At 36.6% G+C, this 24771-nt stretch overlaps 1 protein-coding gene across 1 annotated transcript in view; it reads left to right on the top strand.

Moving 5' to 3' along the window:
* nexmifb (neurite extension and migration factor b) overlaps positions 1 to 24771 on the top strand; it is a 75345-nt gene that overhangs the window by 41210 nt on the left and 9364 nt on the right. The window contains 1 exon segment of the mRNA XM_048176699.1: positions 11881 to 12001. Coding sequence (XP_048032656.1) covers positions 11929 to 12001 — 73 coding nt within the window. The 5' untranslated portion in view covers positions 11881 to 11928.

Consider the following 24771-nt stretch of genomic DNA (forward strand, 5'->3'; position numbering starts at 1 on the left):
TTGAACCAAAAAGTTACATAGTGTATATTTTAAATAAATCAACACGGTGTTTGTTTATTTATTTATTTATTGGCTTAGATAACTATTAGATCACACAGATGCAGAAATCCAAAGGATTCACTAATGTTTTCTCAGTAGGAGTTGGCATGTTTTTTACCATGTGACTCAATTGATGTGAATATTATTATTCAATGAATGTTGTTAATATTTATTATCCGATTTATGAGAAATCTGGTTGATCTCTCTTCTGTAAACATTCATTGTCAATTATTACTAGGCTAATGATAATAAATGATAATGATTATTATTTCGCACATTTTAACGGTCATTCAAATGTAAGATTCGCCACTCTTCATGTTCAAAAAAAGGAGATGGCTTAACCCCCCAGCACTGGGAAACTCTGCACTCACAAAATGTCCCACAGCAGATTTTGCATGTGTGGCACAGTAAAGCCTGTTTTTGACTCAGGCTGCTCTCTGATGCGATCCAAGTATCCGAAGGCAAGGCCTGCATTATCACGCTCCATCAGCAGTATTTCCCAGGCCTGCCAGCTTCTTTGTGGCAAATCTCACTCCGACAAGTAGGCGATTGGCATGAAACCAGAGGCTAGTGACAACGGGCCGTAGTGGAGATGCATTCGGAGGTGCCAAGTCTATTCTTCTGCATCAAGAACCGGTGCCAAGTAGAACTCACCTCCCTATCTATAATGCATGTATACTCACACTATGTGAGAAACGCTATTTTTCAATTGTTAATTGTGTTCAATGATTTCATGTGTGCCAGCTTGGACTGATTATCTGCCCTCTGGTTGCTCTTGGGGAATTAAAGCATGTTGCAATAGTTGCGTGGTGCTGTAACCAACACCTGTATCGTGTAAAGACAGCTCTTCCAGCTCTATCAATCCTGTGTCACATTCTTGAGGAAACAACAATTTTCTGCCTATGAAAAGCGAACAATCTTCCCCTTCCCCCTGGCTGTGTGTCACAGATGGTGGGAAAACCTTTGTAATGCTAATATAATATCAAACTGTGCAGGGACAGCTTAGCAGCGCATTTCATGCACCAAGCGCCCTTTTCCATTGAATGATTTAACTGGAGTTGGATGAAGAAATGGCCACCCTTGGACCCGAATGAAAAGCCAGTGTTGTGAGTGGGTTGTTTCACACAACATAACATGCAAGGGCCTGATTTCCCTCATTGCTAAGTGCAGTTAATTAATGTCAATGCGGGATGTGCGCCACAATGCGTAATGCGTCAGCCTGACATTTTAAAAATGTTTCTTAAAGGAATACTCTGGGTTCAAAACAAATTAAACTCTCCCGGCAACATCTGTGACACACTATCATTTACCACAGAAAATAATTTCGACTCTTAGTTTGTAAAAACAAATAAAAATTGTGTTAAATGGGAGCCAATGGAAGCAAGCCATTTCAGAGGATTTAAAAGCAAACATGTAAAGCCCATATTTTTGATAATGCAATTACATATTTATATTTGATTTACAGAAATGTGTTATTTGTGGTGTAAAGCTGTTCAAATGATTTTTTTATTTTAACGACAATGTAGATAATTTAAATTAAGGGATGAGAAAGAATATGAGTTGTTATTTCAGTAAAATGTCTAGCCCCATAGACTTCCACTGTAAGTGCATAACACAATTTTTGTGCGTAACCGAAGGAGACTGTAAAAAGCTTTGCGTTTCTGCTTAGTTAAATGTTGAGATGATTTTGAATGTGTCGATGATTCGGTGGCCTGGTGAAGACAAACTGGCAGAGCCACCCACATACCAGCAATACCTTTTCTGTTTCTCTTTGTCACTTGCGAAGAGTTCAAAAGATAATGAGGAAAGCCAGGAACGGAGTGTTAGAAGTGCGTCGTGGAAAAACGAAAGGTTGTTAGGGCTGTGTCAGCAGCAGCAGGTAAACACTGAGGCGACAGACGTCCTCTGAGCTCCTTCAACTCATGTGCCACATCGCTTTAAGATCACTCATGTAGCCGGTGACTTTAAGTGATGCGATGCTTGTGTGGTGAGTGCATGCAGAGTCTTAGTTACTGCGTCACTCTCGTTTTGTTACATTTCCTGCCATTTGAATCATAAGGGGGGCTTTCATATCCTCTCTGGATGAAGCTCATTGCCTGTCAATGTAATAGTGCATGCTGGATTACGGGGTTATTTCCCTGGAGTGCAGATATGAGAGAGCATGTCACTCATCCACTCTCTCTTGCCATTTCTGGCTCAATCGTTGCCAGGGAGCCTCCTTGCACCAAAATTTCTGAGACTGCGTTGTGGACCCTGTTCCATGCGGCGTAGAGCAAGATGAAATATGCCATTTTGAGAATTGTTGTTATTCCAGTCACACTTCAGATGCAGCAAGCTCCAATAAAATTCCCTCTAATTGGCAGGTTGCAGGCAGACCCTCTCCAGCACATGTGGGGCACACACTAGGGTTTATTAAAATGGCTATTTCTTTAATTAGCAACTCTAATATGTGTGTTAATCAGTACAGAGCTCTGATTGAAAGAGCCACAGATTGCAAATGTCAGGATTAAACATTAATTACTGTTTTTCTTTATAAGAGATAACACATTTTATTTACCTTTCATGACAATCAACGGTTTCTTCACCTCTCCTTGTTTGTTTCTTCTTAAGTTACTATAAATATAGAGGCATAGTAAGAAGTTAAGCTGAGTGTGAACATTTCGCTTTTATCCACAATAGCTTTTTTCATATGTAAAATGTATGAAATGTAATTGTGACAAAATCTTTTAAAGGGTAATTAAGTGTAACTAATCATGTAAAAATGTATCATCTTTTATTGGAAAATTAAACAACATTGTATCAAACTATCATAATTACTTTCAAAAGGTACGTTATTGTCTGAGACAGACATCATGTTGAAGCCGCTCAGGCGGCCATTTTCTCCCTCTTCTCAGAAATCGATGGCATAGTCAAAACATCCGGTAGTGTGTGTTTTCCAGGAAATGCGAGTACTAGTATAGGTTAGCAATGTCTAGTATAGTGACCGTTAATCCGTACAGACCAGGCACCACGGTTTGAAATGCATGTGATTCTCTGATTTAGGGCTGGGCGATATATCGCATGCGATTGTCACACGCATTTCGTCAGTAAAGCCGGTTCCCTGATTACCGCTAAATCGCCATCACCTGCTTTCAAATGGAGCGGCATTTAATAGACAGAGCCGTAGATCACTGACAAGCTACGCAATATCGCGTTCATTATCGAAGGCGATTCATCTGGGTATTCAATATTGATAAAAGTTATATTGCTCAAGCTTTTTGAATTATGATAATTTTTTGTGAAATATGTAAAAGCAAAAAAATTACTGTCATTGTGTATTTCTGGAATTTTAAAAAATACTTTTCTTAACAATGCTTCTTTTAAATACTTGAGTAGCTTATTGTGGTAGTTGTGCCAAATTAAAATTTGAAAGTCTCTGTACTATTCACACACTAGTTTCACAAATTCAGTTTCATTAACTTCAACCTCTTTTCCTGCTATTGACAAGATTTTCCGTAATTTATGACAAAACGCTTCCCTGCCACGAGTTATTCTGGTGTTGTGCTGAATTCTGACCCCCGCTAGATAATTACCCCCCATTCTAGTTCCCAGTATAGGTAAATCTAAAATCAAGCTACCTGAATGACTGAACACATTCATCTTTTCCTGCCATTGACGAGATTTTCCATCATTTATGACACTAAATGACACTACGCTTCCTTGCTATTATTCTGGTGTTGTGCCGAATTCTGACCCCCGCAAGATTTTTACCCCCTTAAGTCCCCAGTATAGGTAGGTTTAGGATTAGGGGTGGGGTTAGGATTAGGCAATCAGGTAGCGGCTTCAACGAGGGGTCGTAATAATTTGGCAGGGAGTTGAAATTTGCCACAACACTAGCAATCTGTGTTTTCAGGTGTAGGTGTAGGGGGACGCAATTACACATAATCTGAAAGAATACAGAATCTCCAGATCCAAAAACAAGTGAATAAGAAGATCTGCATATACCAGTCCAGTTGTATAAACATAGCCATTATGTTAAGACAGTGTCTTAAAGGGATAGTTCACCCAAAAATTAAAATGTTATGTTTATCTGCATACCCCCAGGGCATCCAAGATGTAGGTGACTTTGTTTCTTCAGTAGAACACAAATTATGATTTTTAACTCCAACCGTTGTGATCTGTCAGTCGTATAATGCATGTAGTGGGAACTTTGTCTATAAGAGTAAAAAAACATGCACAGACAAATCCAAGTTAAACCCTGCAGCTTGTGACGACACTTTGATGTCCTAAGACACGAAACGATCGGTTTGTGCGAGAAACCGAACAGTATTTATATCATTTTTTTTACCCCTAAAACACCACTATGTCCAACTGCCCTCCACATCCGGTTCGTGAGGTCTGAACACACTCTGACAACGGAAGTGATGTCTCGCACTCATTGAAGCAAAGTGCGAGACATCACTTCCGTCATCAGAACGTGTTTTCTGACCTCACTAACCAGATGTGGAGGGCAGTTGGACATGGTGGTGTTTTAAGATAGTATGACCCACTACCAGTTAGTCAAGGAGCAGTCAGTCTTACTTTTCAGTATCAAATAAGGCCAATGTATGTTTTTATGTAATTGTCTTGAACAAAAAAGAAAATTGTCTTAATTTTTTTTTTTTTTTTTGATGACTAACTTGTAACGAATGAAATGTTCATCCAGGAAGAGGTAACAACTGTGCTTTGAGTGGTGTTGAAGGACTTGATCGACTCTATCTATGTTTTGATCATTGTTGTGAATCAGATCCGGATGAAGTCTTTGACAAAAACACAATTTTCTGAGCTTTTTGTTTAAAGAATGTACCCACATTCAAGAGTTGATAAAAAAAGAATGAACGAAGCTAGAATACATTTGTTGTTGTTGTTGTTGTTGTTTTAAAGCAGAGGCACTGTTATTTCTTTTGATATATTGTATGTTCAGATATTTTAACAACAAAATATTTTGGGGGCCATGAAAGTTTTGTGAATATGATCAAAAATGCTGGCTGGCTGGCTAAAAATAAAAATGCTGGCTGGATAAGAGTTAGTGGCACAAATATTTAATAAGAACTCTATTGCACCCTTGACTACTGAGGTTTGTTATCAGCACAGCAACTCAAGAATACATGTTAATATGTAAAATGTTGGCCAAACATTTGTGTCTGCTTACTGCGTATTTCTGGCCAAAGACAGCAGATCTCAGAAATTGCTTTCATTTCTCCTCCTCTTCCTTCTCCTATTTCCAGTAATCACTTTCTGTTCTGAAATGGTATAGATTCTAAAACGCTTTGAGCAATAGAGCAGCTAAAGAGATAAAAGGTAAAGATTGACTAAGGCAGGATGAGAATGTACTTCTGGACCATAATGCACCATTCGAGCAGATACATAACAAAAGGCTGAATTAGTAAAGGGCTAGATCAAAAATCACTAAAGGAAAAAGCACCAGATTAATGAAGATCCTTTGTCTGTTGAGACAAGATGATAGATTTGAGTCTCAGGCCACATCCTGACAATTATGAACAGAACAGAAGTTTTTTTTTTTTCTTTTTTTTTTCAGAGCAGATTTCATTACTGTCAGACCTGACACATGGCACAAGGAAATTCGAGCACATCTGAAACAAGGAAACTCCCTGGAGAACATGGATGTTAGCTGAACAAAACAATGATTGTTTTGTTTTTTTGTTTTTTTACACCCATTGTTCTTAACTGATGTAGACAGGCAGATACCTCCTCATATTAAGGGCGATGACCCGACACCAGTTTGATGGTCAGACACGATTTCACACCCTCAGTCCTGAATACTGATGTCCAGTCTGTCTGATACATGTGAGTCTAATTAATATAATGAGTCATTGTATAATCTTGGCCAACTGCAGTCTGGTTGTCTAACAAATTGGCCTCAAAATTGTTTCCCTCAAAAATGACACAACATGGCAGTATTTAAAACCACGCTTTTATATTACACCAAGAGTGATGCTTGCCTTTGTAAAACTGACCGCCAAGATGCTAGGGGATTCTGGAATTGCAATGAAGTTGCTAAGGCATCCAGAATATTTGTTAGCATGATGCTTGATGCTAGGCTAGGTCTCTTACTGACCCATGTCAACAGAGCCCACCCCAAGTCTCTGTGATATTCTGGTTTCTAGATATGGTTCGAGTCTGGCTTTTATGTAAGTCTGTGGGCTTTTTCATCCACCAGATGACAAGTTGAAGTTCATTTACTTAATTTACGCTAAGGCCGTGTATCCACCAAAGCGTTTTTAGCTTGCTGAAAATGCTAGATGCTCTGCTAAAAATGCCTAGCTGTTAGCGATTGAGAGCGCTTCAGCAGTGTAGCGGTTTTGTTCAGTTGAGATGCTTTGTTGCTATGATATGGAATATCCGCGGCACTGTTACTTATAACTGATTTTGTAGGTCATTTGTTTCAGATTTAAAATGTCGACACGAGGTAGAGTACTTGCTATGTATGTTCGGAGACCAGCAATGTTAATTTCTCATCCATTTTGTTACATTCTCTGCTTGTTGTTGTGTACAGCAAGAATTTTGTGACAGTTGGTCGGTGTAGTTTTTTAACCGGCCCCTCCTCCACTCTGATTGGATGGCTGGCTAAAAAGTGACAGTGATGAGTGCAGCGTTCTACTCAAAGTTGAACATTCTTCAACTCGAGGCGACCAGTAAAAAACGCTGAGCGCTCAGCGCTTGAGTGTGAAAAAGACACTCAGTGCCTCGCTGCACTCCTGCCGTTTAAAAAACGCGGCGCTACCATTGAAAACAATTGGAAAAGTATGCTAGCCGTTGGAAAAAACGGAAATAACGAAATAACCCTATGTGCAATACCATGATTATTCAAAATTAAACCGAGAATGTGATATGGTTTGTAAATTTGTTATACTAATACTAATATCACTAATAATTTTTGTATAATTAAAAGGGCTTTACATGAAAATGATTAAACAAATAATAACCATAAAACGGTTAAAAAATACAAAAAAAGTAAAAATAGAGTAAATTAATTAAAATGAAATAAAGGTAATATGAGAAAAACAGAAGAGGATTAAAATAAAACAGTACAGTGTGATCAGTACATTATTATTATTATTATCATTATCAAACAAGCACAGCATTTTTGTGCATTTTAAATTGCAATATTTCCCCCCCCCCTCAAATCATGCAGCCCTAGGTCACAGTGATGCTTGACTTAGTAAATTTAATAAAAAACATTGTTACTCGGCAACTGGTGTGCTAAAGGGTGAACAGAAAAAATGGCAGCAGAACAATATTGATGACACTGAGCAATAGTGTGTTAAAGTAATGATATGTGACACGTTGTGGACATTGACTGAAGGCCTGCAGGACTGAATATACTGATCTTTGCAGTTGAATCGCCCCCACCACTTATTTACATTCCCTCAAACAAACACGAGGACTGTATGTATGATAATTGCATTCCAGCTCACTAACCTTTTTATCACAAGGATGTTGTTGTAACCGTAAGATATCACGAAAGATTCAGATCTATTTGGTACTTGCTGCACTAGCTGTCAATAATCTTTTCTGGCTAGGGTTTTTGTCAATTAGTGCATTTGTCGCTACAGCAGTTCGTTTCCAGGCCCGTATGACCAATGCGCTGGGGCTCCATTAAGTAAATACAGCAGGATTTGGCTCATTAAGTCTGTGACTGCAGTCCTCTGGGATAGTGACAGCTTCGGCTATATGACCTTTAGACACCTAATCAACTTTTAACACCTCACTGGATCTCCTCAGCAGAGAGACCAAGAGGAAGATGACCAATCGCCTGAAATCACCCAATCTGCTTGATACGAGTGCGTCGGCCCCCGAGGTGTCAATTCAGTGAGAAAAATCTGTTGAGCAGCAATCTCTGTGAAGCAAGAGGCTTTTTATAGGAGACGAGAAGAACAATCTGATCTGCACAACAACTAAACAGACAAATAAAGATTTGGGCACTGGCACGATTTATCAAGATCAAATAATTTCTGTACAAACTGTTTGGGTCAGTTCACATTCTTATGTTATTTGTTTCATTTATTGGCAGATCTCAACCTATTGTTAGTACATGCGTCAGTTTCTTTCTCTTTAATTTCTTTTCACAATCTTTCGACACAATGTTTGTCAATAATGTCATATATAAACATTGAAACACAATTAAAATTTGCAGTCAGAAAGTTGCTGTAGATTGCAAGTGGTTATAATATATCTTTTTATCAAGGGCTAAATTGACATCAACAGTGTCCTGTTGGACATGCTATATTCCACTTAAAACTATGTTAAATGTCTTTTTAAATATAATTATTTTATATAAAATATAATTATTAAAAAAAAAAAAAATAATATATATATATATATATATATATATATATATATATATATATATAATATTATTTTTATATAAATACTTCTGTTTTTTATTTTGTTTGTTTTCAGTGATAACTGTACCGATTCTCAGTACTGTAATGCAGTATTTTTTATTGTGTTACAATTGATAAATCATATTAAGTGTATTTAAGATGCATATTATTGAGTTTGATACTGAAAGCTCCTCTCTAAAGCTGTGAATGTCAGCAGAGGAATAATGAGAGGTATATGAGAACAGATGGTTAATTCAACCCTTTCCTTCCACCTGCCTCCAGCTCTCAGATCAACAGCACACACTACATTCACAGCTTTGACTCAGTAGTGATTTGTCTGTGAAACACAACAAGAGATTTTTCTGTTCAGACATAATATTTAATATTTATTTATTATCTTTTTAGAATAGATGATGTAGTTAAGGGGTGGGCGATATGACCAAAATATATATATATATATATATATATATATATATATATATTATAGTGAAATAACAGATTATTAGGCATGTTGATTAATCTTAATAACTACTATTAATTTTGTATTAGTTTTGGGAGTTAATTTTTAGTCCATCTTTGCAAAACATACTTCAGGGTAGGAGATGGACTAAAAATGATCTTCCAAAACTTACTGCCAGATTCTGGAAGATAAATTCTTCAAACAGTGGTACAAGAGGATGTGATGCTGGTGCTTCAGGAGTCACTCCCAATCTGTCTGTCTATAAAGCCTATATTAAAAAACATATCTTCAGGTATTTTACAACACTTCAGTTTGTGATTCTTATTAAGTGGCGATCATGTTTTGGATTCTTTACCTAACCTAAGTCTCTGAGATCCTGACACCTTGCACTTCTGGAGACTCCAGGTAGGTTGCAGTTCTGGAAAATGGTGGCGCTGGAGACTAAAGGGTTCCTGATGGTTTCACACTTAATACTTCACCTTAATTCTTTTGCAGTTAACATGTGTCTTTTCTTGTCCACCTGATTTTGTCTGACCCTGCTGACCCAATGAGCATTTCACTGTCCAATTGTCATGCCTTAACTAAGTGCCATCTGAAATTTTCTTGTAAAATGAGCATTTTTTCAAGCTCGTATGTTTATGTTTAGTTAATTCACTTTAATGGCAATGAAAATGACCTATTAATTGACATTAAAGTGAAATTACTGAACCTAAACATACGAGCTTGATAAAAATGCTCATTTTAGAAGAAAATATCAGACAGAATCAATAAAAGTTCACAGCCTCTGTGGGCTTCTTTTTGTGAATAACTTTATCTCACAAATTGACCAGCAGCACTATTTCTGCTCAATGACTTATGTATACATACAATATTGCAATTGTATTATTAATATTGAACAAAACTTTACATCTGTCCCTCACAGCCTCATTTTCATTCATGCAAAATTTAATACAATGCCCACCCTGACTACAAGACATTACCAAAGACAGGGTTTACTCTTAAATGCATAAGCTGGAGATATTCAGTAGCCTACAATCAAAATCCGTAAGCTGACATTTAATTCATTAGTAGCATAATAGCTCAACTGTTTCTTTCCCTCTCAAATGCTTCAGGCAGTTTCTGGTGCCAACTAACCAAAACATGAATGCAGGTTTTTGATTTTTTGTTTTAGAGAGAGAGAGATTTGCTTTTCTTTCTTTAAAGGGGACCTGTTATGCCGCTTTTTACAAGATGTACTGTAAGTGTCTGGTGTCCCCACAATGTGTCTGTGAATGTGTCAGCTCAAAATACCCCACAGATCATTTATTATACTGTAGCATGTCCAATTTTCCCCTTTTTGGGTGTGAGCAAAAACGCACCATTTTCATGTACCTTTTAATGCAAATGAGCTGCTTTACAGCTTGTGCTTTGGATACTCAGAACAACAAAACTGGAGAATCTCATGCAGCCAAAAGCCGCTTTTCCACCATCGGACCGAACTGTTCTTAAAATGGTAAAGAACGGTTCCAGTTGTGTTTCCACTTGAGCCTGATATGGCATGGCACAATTACAAACCATTCTTGGCCCGGAATTCGTGGCATGGTTGTCTGAATCATGCTGGTAAAATCCATGAAGTGACGTCGCCAATCAGGATTGGTCGCAAACTATTAGTTTCTCTGTAGCTGGCTAAGCGCTCTATTTGAGCCACGTAAACACAAATGAATTAAAAGAAATATCTGATCATCCTCCATAACGCGGTCATTATTTACATCTCATATCATCAGTACTTTGTTGCATTACCAAGGCAACGACTGACACTTTTGTATTACATTCCAAAGAGCGGCCGATACCAGCCCCACAGTGGAAAATGAAACCGTAATCCGGATCGGCATGGAATTGTTACGCAATGAGAACCATTCGGCCTGATGGTGGAAAAGTGGCTAAAATGTCAGAAATTGTCAGTAGCGGTGTTCAGCCTTACATGTTCTAAATGGAATCGGACACTGGTGGAGAGTTTCAGGAAAAGGTTGCAACTTTTAGAATGAAACTGGACATTTCTGAATAGTTAGTTAATTTATATAGTTGTTATGGAGTTAACTTTATTTAATTTATCGATTAGCATTTTACGTCATGATCATCTATAAATTGTTGTTCAGGTGCTCATGTGGGAACTGTAGTAGCTCCAGACGTAAATACTGCCTTGTCTAATGCCTTGAACATGGGCTGGTATATGCAAAAGTTGGGGGCATACATATTAATGATCCCGACTGTTGCATAACAGTCGGTGTTATGTTGAGATTCGCCTGTTCTTCAGAGGTCTTTTGCACAAATCAAATTTACATAGAAAGGAGGAAACAATGGTGTTTGAGACTCACTGTATGTGATTTCCATGGACAGAACTCTAATTACTTAACTATGCCGAGGTACATTCAATTTTCAATTCTAGGGCACTTTTAAGAACTCTAGATGTCACAGGCCAAGTTGTTACAGCAGGTGTGTTCACTAGGTTGTGGACCAGATCTCCATATCTATGTGAGATCTTTTTACATCACTAACACATTTATATGTCCTCTTTCTTTATGTACTTGTGTGCAGCTAGAAATTAAATAGTCATTCTGCACCATACAATATTGTTACTCCACTTATCGTTTCAGTCACAGCTAGAAGGTGATTTAATTCACCCAGTTCCTTTTGCCAGCAGTGAAAAATCGTGACGGCTTGAAGTAATTACCATAAACAACGCTATATATACATACAAAGTTTTCAGGGGTTAACAACTGTAGTATGGATGTTAAATTGAGCCTAAAATAGTAGATTGTTGCATGCAGTTGCTGTGGTGATGGAAGCTCTGGTTCTTTACTTGCATCTTGGTTTGCAGATTTTCAGTTCAAACAATTAGTTTAAAAGAGAGAAAACATTACTCCTTGAACTGTTTCAGATATTTGCATATAACAGAAATTATCGTACATTTACAATTTAAAGGAATTATTTACTCAACCTCATGTCATTCAAACTTCATTGTTTTTCTTTATGTAGGTAGGAGTGATAAAATAAAGCCCACATGAGCAGGACAGACTCTCATTGATGGACAGGAAACAGGCTCATATCATCTTGCAGGCTTTGGGCTCAACAGAAACCAGCGAACTGGATCAGAAGGGTAAGAAAATCCACCTTGGTATTTCACTGTAAGCTCTGTAAAATAGCTTTTTTTTCTTCTTTATAATTTAATGTAAATTTGATATTTGATTGAAGTAAGAAAAGTTTGGTTAGGTCCATATTGCAACCAACTAGGGCTGGGCAATATAGCTAATACATTATCACAATATATATATATATATATATATATATATATATATATATATATATATATATTTTTTTTTTTTTTTTTTTTTTTCTTTTTCATACAATGACAATATTTATCATGATATTAATGGGGAAGGAAATTTGTTGGACCTTGAGAATTAAAGTAAACACAACTTGTTTATAATTAAACTCCACAGCGTAGCTACCTTTTAATTTGGGGCCACGTGAAATCAATTTTATTTTAGCCTAAATTCTGTTTTTTTCTGGATTCTGAGTTTTATGATGTAATAAAACAAATTATCATCAAAAATGGTGTCTAATGAAAGGAATTAATAAAACTAACAATTAACAATTTAATCAAGCTTTTAAAATGTAATCAAATGGAAATATAACAGTTAATTTACAATAAAATATTGCATTTTTATTTTTTGTCAAATAAGATGCTGCACAACAGAACAGTATAAATTAAAATACGGATGAAAAAATATCTTGGTTGCATGATATTCTTTAAAAATAATAATATTATTGTCATTACTTTAGGAATTACATTTTACTATACAATAGTAATATACTTCTGTTATAATTTCTTCAAGTTAAACTGAAATTGCAGTTGCAATTTCAATATTTCATGGCAGATTTTCTTAAAGGGTTAGTTCACCCAAAAATGAAAATTCTGTCATTAATTACTCACCTTCATGTTGTTCCACACCCGTAAGACCTTCGTTCATCTTCCGAACATAAATTAAGATATTTTTGATCAAATCCGAGTTTGGCCTCCATTGCCAGCAAGATAATTAACACTTTCAGATGCTCTGAAAGCTACTAAAGACATATTTAAAACAGTTCATGTGACTGTTCAAACTGTTATGAAGCGACAAGAACACTTTTTGTGCGCCAAAAAAACAAACAAAATAATGGCAAAATAATGGCTTTATTCAACAATATCTAGAGATGGGCGATTTCAAAACACTGCTTCATGAAGCTTTGAAGCTTTATGAATCTTTTGTTCCGAATCAGTGGTTCGAGCGTGTATCAAACTGCCAAAGTCACACCCCCCTGTGGTGAACCACTGAAATTTCGAAACACTTATGATGTAACAAAGCCTCGTTTACTGAAATCACTTGACTTTGGCAGTTTGATGCACGCTCCGAACCACTGATTCAAAACAAAAGATATTGTTGAAAAAAGTCGTTCTTTTGTTTTTATGTCACACAAAAATTATTCTCGTCGCTTCATAACATTAAAGGTCCCGTTCTTCGTGATCCCATGTTTCAAACTTTAGTTAGTGTGTAATGTTGTTAGAGTATAAATAAAATCTGTAAAATTTTAAAGCTCAAAGTTCAATGCCAAGCGAGATATTTTATTTAACAGAAGTCGCCTACATCGAACGGCCAGTTTGGACTACATCCCTCTACTTCCTTCTTTAATGACGTCACTAAAACAGTTTTTTGACTAACCTCCGCCCACAGGAATACACAAAAAAAGGGGCCGTGGTCTTGTCGCGCTCCCACGGAGAAGAGCAAGAGTTGCGTTTGTAGAGTGTGTTTGTCGCCATGTCGTCGAAACGCTGTTATTTTCATCCCGCAGTCCAATCACCTTTGTTTGGCCTTCCCAGGGATGCTGTACTTAGAGATCAATGGTTACAATTTATGTTTAACTCGGTTCCCGAAAATTATAATCCACATGTGCAGCACATTTTGCTGAGGACAGATTCCTCAATCTCAATCGGTTTAATGCCGGATTCGCACAAAGATTATTCTTGAAAGATGGAGCAGAAGCTGCTGTCGAATCACAACACAGGAACCGCTGGCACAATCAGAACTCGTTACGTATTTCTGAAGGAGGGACTTCATAGAACAAGGAAGTCATCAGCCCGTTTTAATGACAGTGGAAACAGCGGTATACAGATAAGTAAATTATGTGAAAAATACTGTGTTTTTTTACACGCGAAACATGAACACATGTTATATTGCACACTATAAACACAATCAAAGCTTCAAAAAAACCACGAAAAACGGGACCTTTAAGGTTGAACCACTGTAGTCACATGAACTGTTTGGGTGAACTAACCCTTTAAATGAAACAGTGAAAAGCTTGTAAAGTGACTCAAAGCAGCTCTGGTGATGAAGTCTTCATATAGTGAGACGGCAGGCTGTTAGATTATCATCGTTATCGACATAAATTTTATCGCAGTCTCGATGTCATTGTTTTTCACCCAGCCCTACAACCAACCACATTTTGTTTTGTTTTTCTTGCCGCTTAGGCCCAGGGTTATGTTGAACAGCTCATACCACAATAATAGACCACCGTAAAAATATATAAATAAATAAATAATGGCATAGCGGTTATGCATAAAACACTGAAAAATTGCAGGAAATGCATATAGACTCTGTGATCACAATTTCTGCCTGTCAGAAAATTATATTTGCAGACTATTTCATTGACTTCACTAACTCATACAGTTCTGCTCATGGATGTCTAGTATACATGTTACACAGTGTCCTAACCAGACGTGATGCCATAACATTCCAGGTAGCGACAAGCAATTTGTCTGTCCACACCAGACAAGACATGACTATGAGACGCAACAAAATCAATCAAAAATCACAGCCAATCAGAAGAGCGTGGTGGATTCTCTCTGCAAGCACACGGCACCCGCAACGAAACGGATAAGCACATAATCAAATAATACACCATTAATACTAAACTATTTCAACATTATTAAAATACATACTGAGTGACTGAAACAATCTTCAGAGAAAAATACTTGTTTGTTCAACGTTCTTGTTTCCTGTAATTTATTTTAGACATCTGAGGTGAACTATCCATTATCTCTTTCAGTATGGCTAAAAAGGTTGTGCAAAATGATATTCATCAAAGTCATTAGACACTTTTACCACTAAATAAAGCACATACTTTGTTTGTTGTTATTCCAGCTGCAATGTCACAGAAATAGAAACCATAAAATAGTATCGCCGCCTCAGATTTTTAGGACAAAAACTCTTATTAATATGGAAAAGACTGCTGCATCAACATGGTGCCTTGTAAACACGACTTTCTTTCCAGGTAGACTGATAAAAAAACACTTGAGTTCCTTACTGATTATATTAGAGGATATCAGATTGATTTTTTAATTTTTGTGTACCATTTGCCTCGGACGAACAGAATGTGGGTGTATTGTGGGTGTGACATCTGAGCCGGAGACTATAAGGTTTGGCTGGTTAGTGACAAGGCTGGTTAAGGATAACAGAAAGGGATGTGACGTAACAATCCGCAAACTGTTGTTTACATGGAGAAAATTCCACACACTAGAATTACACACTAGAAGTAGTCCCACCTAAAAATGCTGAGACTTTACATATCCAAATATATTATTTTTTGTACAAAAGAACTGCTGTAAGTGGTGTACAATTCTGCTTTTGAAGTACAATGGCGCTACACACACGTTGTTTGTTAATAAAAAAATGATACTCAGTGGTCTGTTACAGATGCTGTTCATATTCTATGAATTTCAGCTCGGTTAAGTGTGCTGCATTTATCTGCAATCTTGGATCAGTGACTTGCTCATTCAGTAGTTCTCAGAGCAGGTTTCTTATGTGTGCTGTGACTCAGGACCTGTCAGCGGCAGTGCAAGCTGTAGTTTATCATAACCACACTCCTCTCAGTTCCAGCTCAGGGAATTGGGGCCCAGAGCTAAACCGGCCACACTGTCACAATATCAAAGATAAGTACTGAAAGAAGGCCCACTCTCAGGGACTGAAAAACAGTTTCGTTCAGCTGTCGTTTAGATGGAAGTCCAATAAATCATCCAACGTTTCTTTTACTCTCATTACCAACATCTGATGCACATAAATTGATATTTTGCTTCCATTCAGATTTACCAGAGACCATTAAGCATTGGACTTGCGTCTGTAAGCTGATGGATTTTCCTATGAGGCTATTTTCCACACCTCAGGTATTTAAATCTCTGTGTGAGGCATTGAGATGAGAGGGTGGAATGGACACTAGTAAGATACCGAAAATCTGTTTTCAGTGCTTGATGTAATAGTACAAGTAATTGAAATAAAACCAGTATGGCATCTGCATCTGCTGAGTCGCTTTAGCGTGCATTTGGGAACGCAACATGCAACAACCATCTTCACAAATTTGCAATGAGAAGCGCTTATCAACAAAAAGAGAAGCGGTTTTCAGCAAAGTAAAATTTTGATGGTTTAACATTTGAAAATGAAGAAATTAAAACAGCCATAAATATTAGTATTGTAATAGGGCCGGACAATTATTCTTCTCCAAAATGAATCACATTTTTGAGGGCTTAAACAAGCTCGAAAACTCATGAAACTTTGCACACACGTCAGAAGCTGTGAAAATTTATGTCTGATATGGCTTTCAGAATTAGGTGTGGCAAAATGGCTTGATAGCGGCACCTACAAATTTCAATTAAGTGCCCTTCGTGCCATGTTTCACGTACAGATATGAAATTCAGTAGACACATGTAACAGCCCAGTACCTACAAAAAAGCCCCTGGGTGCAAAAACTGAAAACCCAACAGGTAGTGAGATATTTTGAATTTTCTCTGCAAAATTTTTGCAGTTTTTGCCATTTTCAGATGCTGTACTTTAACAAACTCCTCCTAGAGCTTTAATTAGATCAACATCATATTTGGTCAGTCTAATCTTAAGGCCTTTGCAACATTAAATTGCGAAGATCTTGAGTTTTCGCTGAAGCGCGTGTCTGTGGCGGCCTGACAATGTTCGATGTTTCACCATGAAACAGGAAGTTGTTGTAACTTAGGCATACAATGTCCGATCTGCCTCAAACTTCACGTTTTATTTGAATCCTGTCCTGAAGACATCTACATGCCAATATTCAACTACAGTCATAGCGCCGCCTGCGAGCAACAGGAAATGTCATGTTTTACACTGTGATTAACTCCTCATTGAGATTTAACCAGAACAACATCATATATGGTCAGTCTAATCTTAAGGCCTTAGCCCTGGCCTGAAGACATCTACACACCAAAATTTTGTCATAGTCATAGCGCCACCAGCTAGTAGCAGGAAGTGTGACAAATACAAATGACTGACATACTCCTATAAATGCATATTGCCCACCGTGCTCTGTTTTCCTAAAGCCACCAGGTGGCGGTGGCATAGGTGCGAGGGCCCTTTCATCACTGCTTGCAGCTTTAATTTTACTGTTGTAATGTAAAATTAAATTATTATTTTACTTAAATATTTTTTTTTTATTTACAGTGAAAGATTACAACTGTAATGTCAGTGGTTTGTGAGCCTGGACAAAGCAGTTGCCATAAACTGTGATTGATTAGTTGACAGAAAACAATGTACAGTTGACTGTGAAGATATCTTTTTTACTTGCAAACAAAAATCTTGAATATCTTTGTCAAATCCAGCACTTACTTCTACCTCAGAAGTGCTCGTTGTAGCAGATAGTAAATATGATTTTGTCCCAGTGGGCTGATTAAAACCTGTGCAGTCTGACTCCTGAATATTGTGTAAAGCAGAGGATGAGATCAGAGCTTGCAATTTTGAGGAAGCCTTTTCCATTTTGTGTGAAGCATACATAGTTAAGGACCTTGACTGTCAGAGTCATTGACATCTCCACTGACAATACCTTTTTTGTTTCATAGCCTCAAAAGATGTCCAAGATCTGTGGCTTTCATATTTGAAAAGAAAAACTGGCTTATAATCATATTCATGATCCAATTTCACCATCTGTGTTCCTCTTACAGTAATGTAGTTATTGATGGGAGTGTGTAGCTCAAGGCCACATGAAGATAAGATAGCATTATTTTTCCCTCTTCTCTAGTGCAAGTTAAGCCAAAGTCCGAATCATGACAAAAAAACCTGTATTGTTATGCTGGATCAAGCTAATGCGCATGCGCAGACCTAAATGCGCGTCTCTTGTGCCTCATTTCAGAGGCGCGCGTCTGACTGTTTCTATCGAAACCGGTGATTCTAACGGGCGCTGCAGTGACTCGATGACTTTACCAGTCGGCGACTGGCTCTTATTTAGAAGGCGGGACTTATTCCGCCATATTGCGCGTTACACTTTCTCCCATTCAAAACAATATGAGTGACACGTCTTGTGTTATTCTATAGTCTTTGGTTAAGCCTAGTGGTGGAAATGTTTAGGCTTTTCATGATCCAATCCGATTCTGGGAGTCATGATCCGATTCCAAAACAATTCTTGAGCTATATTTTTTGCCTTACAAATTAATTTGTTTACTGACTTTAAATCTTAAATGTATTTGTACATTTTCTTTAATTCCTTATGTTATATGTTCTTTTTAAAATAATTAAAAATTAAATCAAAACAATTGCATGTTAAGAAATTTCAACTGACTAAATAGCTTCAAAACATACAAATAAATAGTAAATAATAAATAATAAAGAGAAACAAAGCAACTTATTAAAGAGGGCTTTATGTATCTGAACTTTTTCCACTCAGGAGCAGTGAGTGATTTTTCTCTTTCTCAGCTTTACTGCTGTTTGATTACCCATCATAGACCATGAGAGATCTAATAGGCTGCATTCACACTAATGCACAGATCTATATTGACATATCAGATGTTTGTCCTGTCTGTTTAATAACTGACAGTGTTTATATTCATTTCTTACCACAAAGCATTGTAAAATGCAAGTGCATTTAACAAGTCACACACAGCCACACGCCACGAACGCTCTTTACAAAGCACGCATGAGCATTTGAAAGCTGCCGATGGTTAGTAAGCGAGTTTCATGCATTGAATATAATTCTACTGCATTCCAAATAGAATAAAAGATGCTTTCAGAAGGTAAAACACTGAAATGACTGGAAGGCGAGACCACACTTTGTAAACGTAACATCAAGCAAAGCGCACGTTTCTCAAAGTGCATATCCTGTGCAATGAAGCCTGCGATTTGTTTCAACCTTTTTGAACTTTATGGAAGATTATTTTATGGAAGGTTTGAGGGTTGTTGTGTGTGCACCGTGCATCTGTGGTTAAAAACTAAACTGAGAATCCATTTTGAAATTTTCATAATCAATTCAAAATCATTGAAGAGAGAATCGTGATGCATCAAAGATTCGTTTTTTTTTCACCCACCCTAGTCCTAATGCTGCAACAAGGCAGAGGATGTTCATCAAGTCTGGCAGAGTTTAGGTGTACGAGAACACTTACACTTGCCAAAAGATAGGCTAAGCCCATATGCTCTCCCGTACTTCCCCATGGATTTATGTGATCCAGTCAGTTGTCTGATACTGAGAGAACACATTATCCTTGAAGAGTCTAACATCATTTCACTCATCTGATTCACAGTGGTTAGAGATTCCAGATTTCTGCTTCTTATGTGGAGGCTGATTGTGAAGTCTATGATATTCCATAGCAAATTGAAAATTAGTTCCGCCCGATGACAGAAGAAATTAATTAGCATTCAAAAACTCCTTATAATGCTCCGGAATGACAGCTTAGAGCAGTATAGATCTGTTAAACAGCTAAGGCTTCTGGACCAGCGTGCAAGTCTAGACGCAGACATAATTACAATCCTAGCAGAAAAATAGAATGCCTTGCAAATGCAAAAGCAAAATGTGTGGGGAAAGCTTTTTCTAGCTATTATTTTAGTGAATGAGAAACAGTTGCAGTGTTTGGGTAAACTACTATAGAGTCAGTGTCGCTATAGAGGTTGTTTCCCAATATATCAGTGTTTCCCAACCTTTTTCTTGCCATGGCACAGTTTTCATTAGTAAACAGTGGTGGACGAAGTACACAAATCAAGAACTTGAGTAAAAGTACAGATACGTATCATAAAATATTTCTCAAGTGAAAGTATTCAGTTCTCCTTTTCAATTTTACTTGAGTGAAAGTACAAAAGTCGTTGATTTTTAAAGTACTTAAGTAACTGATTGTACTGATTGATGAATGTTTATTTTGTAATTTTATATAGGCCACTTATATAATTTAATTTTATATTATATATTTTATATAATCCTATTGCTCAAAATAATTATGAATGATTATGAATTGTCAAATAGCCAGCACTAGTCAGTACGGATGGAAGATTAGTGGATGCAGATACATAATATGTAATGTGTGTTGACAAACTATATAAAAACAGACGAAACATATAGGGCTAAATACATAACATTTTAAAAAATTGCTGCAGCAGCGGGGAAGATGAACATGCATGTGTTATTTTAATTTGTGTTAGAGTTGCACGATTCTGGATAAAATGAGAATCAAGATTTTTATTTGTTTCTTTCAAATAGAAATCATGATTCTCCCATGATTCTGAATAGACAACTAAACAAAATTGCATATAATTAATTACTAGAGGACAAAATATTAATTGCAGTCTATTTAAAAAATATTTAATTAATTTAAAAAAAATAGGTTTGAATGAATGATTTAATGACTCACTCATAACTATTTCACTTGTTTCATTACTGGATTAATCAATGTTTTTGAACAAATCTTTTGAATTAATCATTCATTGTCAAATACATTTTAACAGTCACTTGTCGCCTCCTAGTGCCGTAACGATGTAATCGATACAACCGTTATTTGAAGTGGCAAGTTAGTTTTAGAATGTGATTTTATCTTATTGAATTGAGATCGCAATCTGTAGACACATTGTTGTGGACGTGTCCACATTAAAGCATTTCAGTGGGCTTAAACAGATTGCCCTTTACAACAGATTTAGTTCAAAAACAACTGACCTAAATATGATTTTCAGTTACAATAATTCATCCTAGAATTCAACATCAGTAGGCTGACTTTTCGCCATCAGTCGTGCGCACACTCAATGATCCCCCAGTTCTTTGGCTACTTTTCAGTCAGACTTGTAAATTAATTCACTGGAGAGTCGCTCTGAACGGATCATTGAATCAATGATTTGTTGACTCAAGAACAGCTGCAATACAATCAGTCCAATCTGCAAATGAATTGTTGATGTGATTTGTGAACCGATTTAACAGGATGATTGAAAAGAATCAGTTCGTGCACGAATCGGACACCGCTTTTGCGTTTCTGAGCATGTGGCGATTTCTTCATTTTAAAATAAGGAGTAACGATATGTTTTATGAAATGTAGTGGAGTAAAAAGTACGATCTTATGCTTTGGAATGTAGTGAAGTAAAACTAAAAGTTGCTCAAAATAAAAATACTCGAGTAAAGTTCAGATACATGAAAAATGTACTTAAGTACAGTAACAAAGTAAAAATACTTTGTTACTGTCCACCACTGTAAGTAAAACATCCCACGGCACACCACTATGCACTAAAACAACAAAATTGCACAGACATGTATTGCTTCAAATGACATATTAAAACTGGATATTATATTAAAAGTAGTATTCAGATTTAGTGTATAACTTGAGCTGAAGTCAGGTATGAACACAATAAGGTCATATATAGGTTGCTACGTATATGTTGTTGGTGATGATAAAACAACAAATGTACATATCGTTGCTGTCGGCTGGAAACCTCATATTTTTTAAAATCATTAAACACTGTGTCATCAAAGTTGGTATTGTAGCTTTATATATGTCAAACACATGCATGTGTCATTATAATATTAACATTTTCTGAAAATCAAGCTCAGAAGGAGTTGCGAGGTTTTTGACCAGCAAATGACAGACATATTTTGTCCATCACTGGAACGACCGTATCTGAGGCAGTAAGTGCATTGCATTACGTTTTCATTAACTTCTAAGTTTAAATGCTTCAATGTGTTGTCATATTAAGTTTGAAAACCCACATTTGAAGACACAAAGCCAAAATCAAGCTGCCCCACAGTGCTACCCTTAAAACCGCCCTTAAAGGCATAGTTCACCCAAAAATAAGAAAAATGTTGTCGTCATTTACTCACCCTCATGTTATTCCAAACCTGAATGAGATTCTTTCTTCTGTTGAACACAAAAGAAGATGTTGCACACAAAAGATAGCTTTATATATGTCAAACACATGCATGTGTCATTATAATATTAACATTTTCTGAAAATCAAGCTCAGAAGGAGTTGCGAGGTTTTTGACCAGCAAATGACAGACATATTTTGTCCATCACTGGAACGACCGTATCTGAGGCAGTAAGTGCATTGCATTACGTTTTCATTAACTTACAGGTAAAGTTTATTCTAGCTAAATGGCACTTGTACGGTGTACATATTAGGACATTCTCACACCTCAGTCATACAACGAAAATGCATCATGCCTCAGACTAAAAGGATTCAGGCATCGGACAAAACGGCATCGCACCTCAGACTGAAAGGCTTCAGGTCTCAGGAAAAACAACGTCAGGTGTCAGGTCTCGTACAGTTAGGCATCGGATGAAACAGCCTCAGACTAAAAGGCATCAGACATAAAGGCATCGGACAAAATGGACTAAGACCAAACAGACTCAGACAAAAAGACATCGGATGAAACGGACTCAAGGCCCGATATATTCACTGCAAAGTTCTTTGTTTAGGGTAAAACAAAGTTGGAAATAATTTTTATACAACATACAACATCCCAACGCCGCCCACACTTCTGAGAGTGGCATTTCTATAAATATATGAGCACAACAAAAATTTAACCAGCTCTGCATTTCAACCATCTTGTCTTTTCACATCACGTTTACCTACTTAGCCTAATACAATAGATTGTATTACAATAGACTTTATTATGTTCTACTATAAACAAGGCTCTTAGTCTCTAAGATTTGTATGAATTTCTATTGGCTTTTATCCAATCATAATGCCATCCATCGGTTGTAATTTTCTCGGGCCGAAAGTAAGCTGAAGGCTACCTGATATTTTATTCTTACAGCTTTAATTAAATATTACACGGGTTAGGTTATATACAGAAAAGATCATTACTATATAACATCGGTTAGAAAACTGCATGCGATTCTGCTTTCTTTTGGAGAATGTCCCTAGTGGCCAGTCGATGAATTGCAGTTTAAGTCACTTCGGTATTGGCTTCACGAGAAACTGGGGGAGGTTGCCGCTTGGGTTTCACAGGCAGTTTGAGGATCCAATGGAGTTAAGAGGTTGGTAACACTTTACTTGAAGGGGTGTGCATAAGACTGACATGACACCTTCATAATCTTGACATACGTGTCATGAATATGAAGGAGGTTTTATGAATGTTTATGACAACTGTCATTAAGTGTCATTCGCTCAATTATGTCATTTTTAATGCAAAGATGATATTGTTTGAGATGTCTTTGTTACGACAACTTGACATAAACCAGTACATCATAACCTGTCAGTGTCTTTGTCATGACAACAAAACCTGTCATAAACATGACATAGCAGATTAATTATCAAACTTAAAAAACTACTTAGCTTTATGGGTTAACATTACATTACATTATTTTGATAACACTTCAGTATAGGGAACACATATATAAACGATTAACTATGACTTTTCCCTCAATAAACTCTTAATTTACTGCTTATTATAGTTAGTTGTTAGGTTTAGGTATTGGGTAGGATTAAGAATGCAGAATAAGGCATTAATATGTGCTTTATAAGTACTAATAAATATATTATAGCCAATATTTTAGCCATATGAATGCTAATAGTAATAAGCAACTAGTTAAAAGACCCTAAAATAAAGTGTTACCATTATTTTATAACAGTGTCATCTTTTTTAAGAAATTTGAAATTGTCTATTATCTGACCTTCTGTTGGTGGAAACTTAAAAAAAACAAAAAACAAAAACAAAAAAAACATTGAAATGAAAAATAGTCGTGACGCTGTTATAAAATTATTTGTCAGAGTATTGTCACTTAATGACATTTTAATGACAAGTTCAATTTGTACCACTGTACTTGAGCTCAAGATACATATTCATGACACTATTATAATGGCCTCATGACAGCCAATGTCAAAACCAACCACATGACAGTTTAATGTAATGTTAACCCATAAAGCTAAATAATGTCAAGTTGTCATGACAAAGACACTGACAGGTTATGATGTATTGGTTTATGTCAAGTTGTCATAACTCGGACATCTCAAACAATGTCTTCTTTGCATTAAAAATGACATAACTGAGCGAATGACACTTAATGACAGTTGTCATAAACATTCATAAAACCTCCTTCATATTCATGACATGTGTCATGTCATGATTATGAAGGTGTCATGTCAGTCTTATGCACACCCCTTCAAGTAAAGTGTTACCAAGAGGTTTAGTCACAAGTTCTTTTAAATCCATTTCATTGGTTAAATATTTGTAAATGCCACATACAGACATAAAGGGTGACCAATAGCATTGACTTTTAAAAGACAATAAAAAAAAAAAAAACTGACGAAATTGAGGTTTTTGCCAGACATTGATGATATATTCTTAACTCTATAGCATTTATTTTATTTATTTTTTGGCATTTGGTAATTTTCCATGGCACACTTGAGAAAATGTCATGGCACGCTAGTGTGCCGCAGCACAGTGATTGGGAAACACTGCTAAATATAATGGTTGCGATATAGGAAAGGCAACACAAACACAAAGACATGAGAAAAAAACAATCATGTTTTAATTTAATAGATCTAAGTTTAAATGCTTCAATGTGTTGTCATATTAAGTTTGAAAACCCACATTTGAAGACACAAAGCCAAAATCAAGCTGCCCCACAGTGCTA

The sequence above is a fragment of the Megalobrama amblycephala genome, linkage group LG23 (assembly GCF_018812025.1).
Source record: "Megalobrama amblycephala isolate DHTTF-2021 linkage group LG23, ASM1881202v1, whole genome shotgun sequence".
In the NCBI taxonomy this organism is placed as follows: Eukaryota; Metazoa; Chordata; class Actinopteri; order Cypriniformes; family Xenocyprididae; genus Megalobrama; species Megalobrama amblycephala.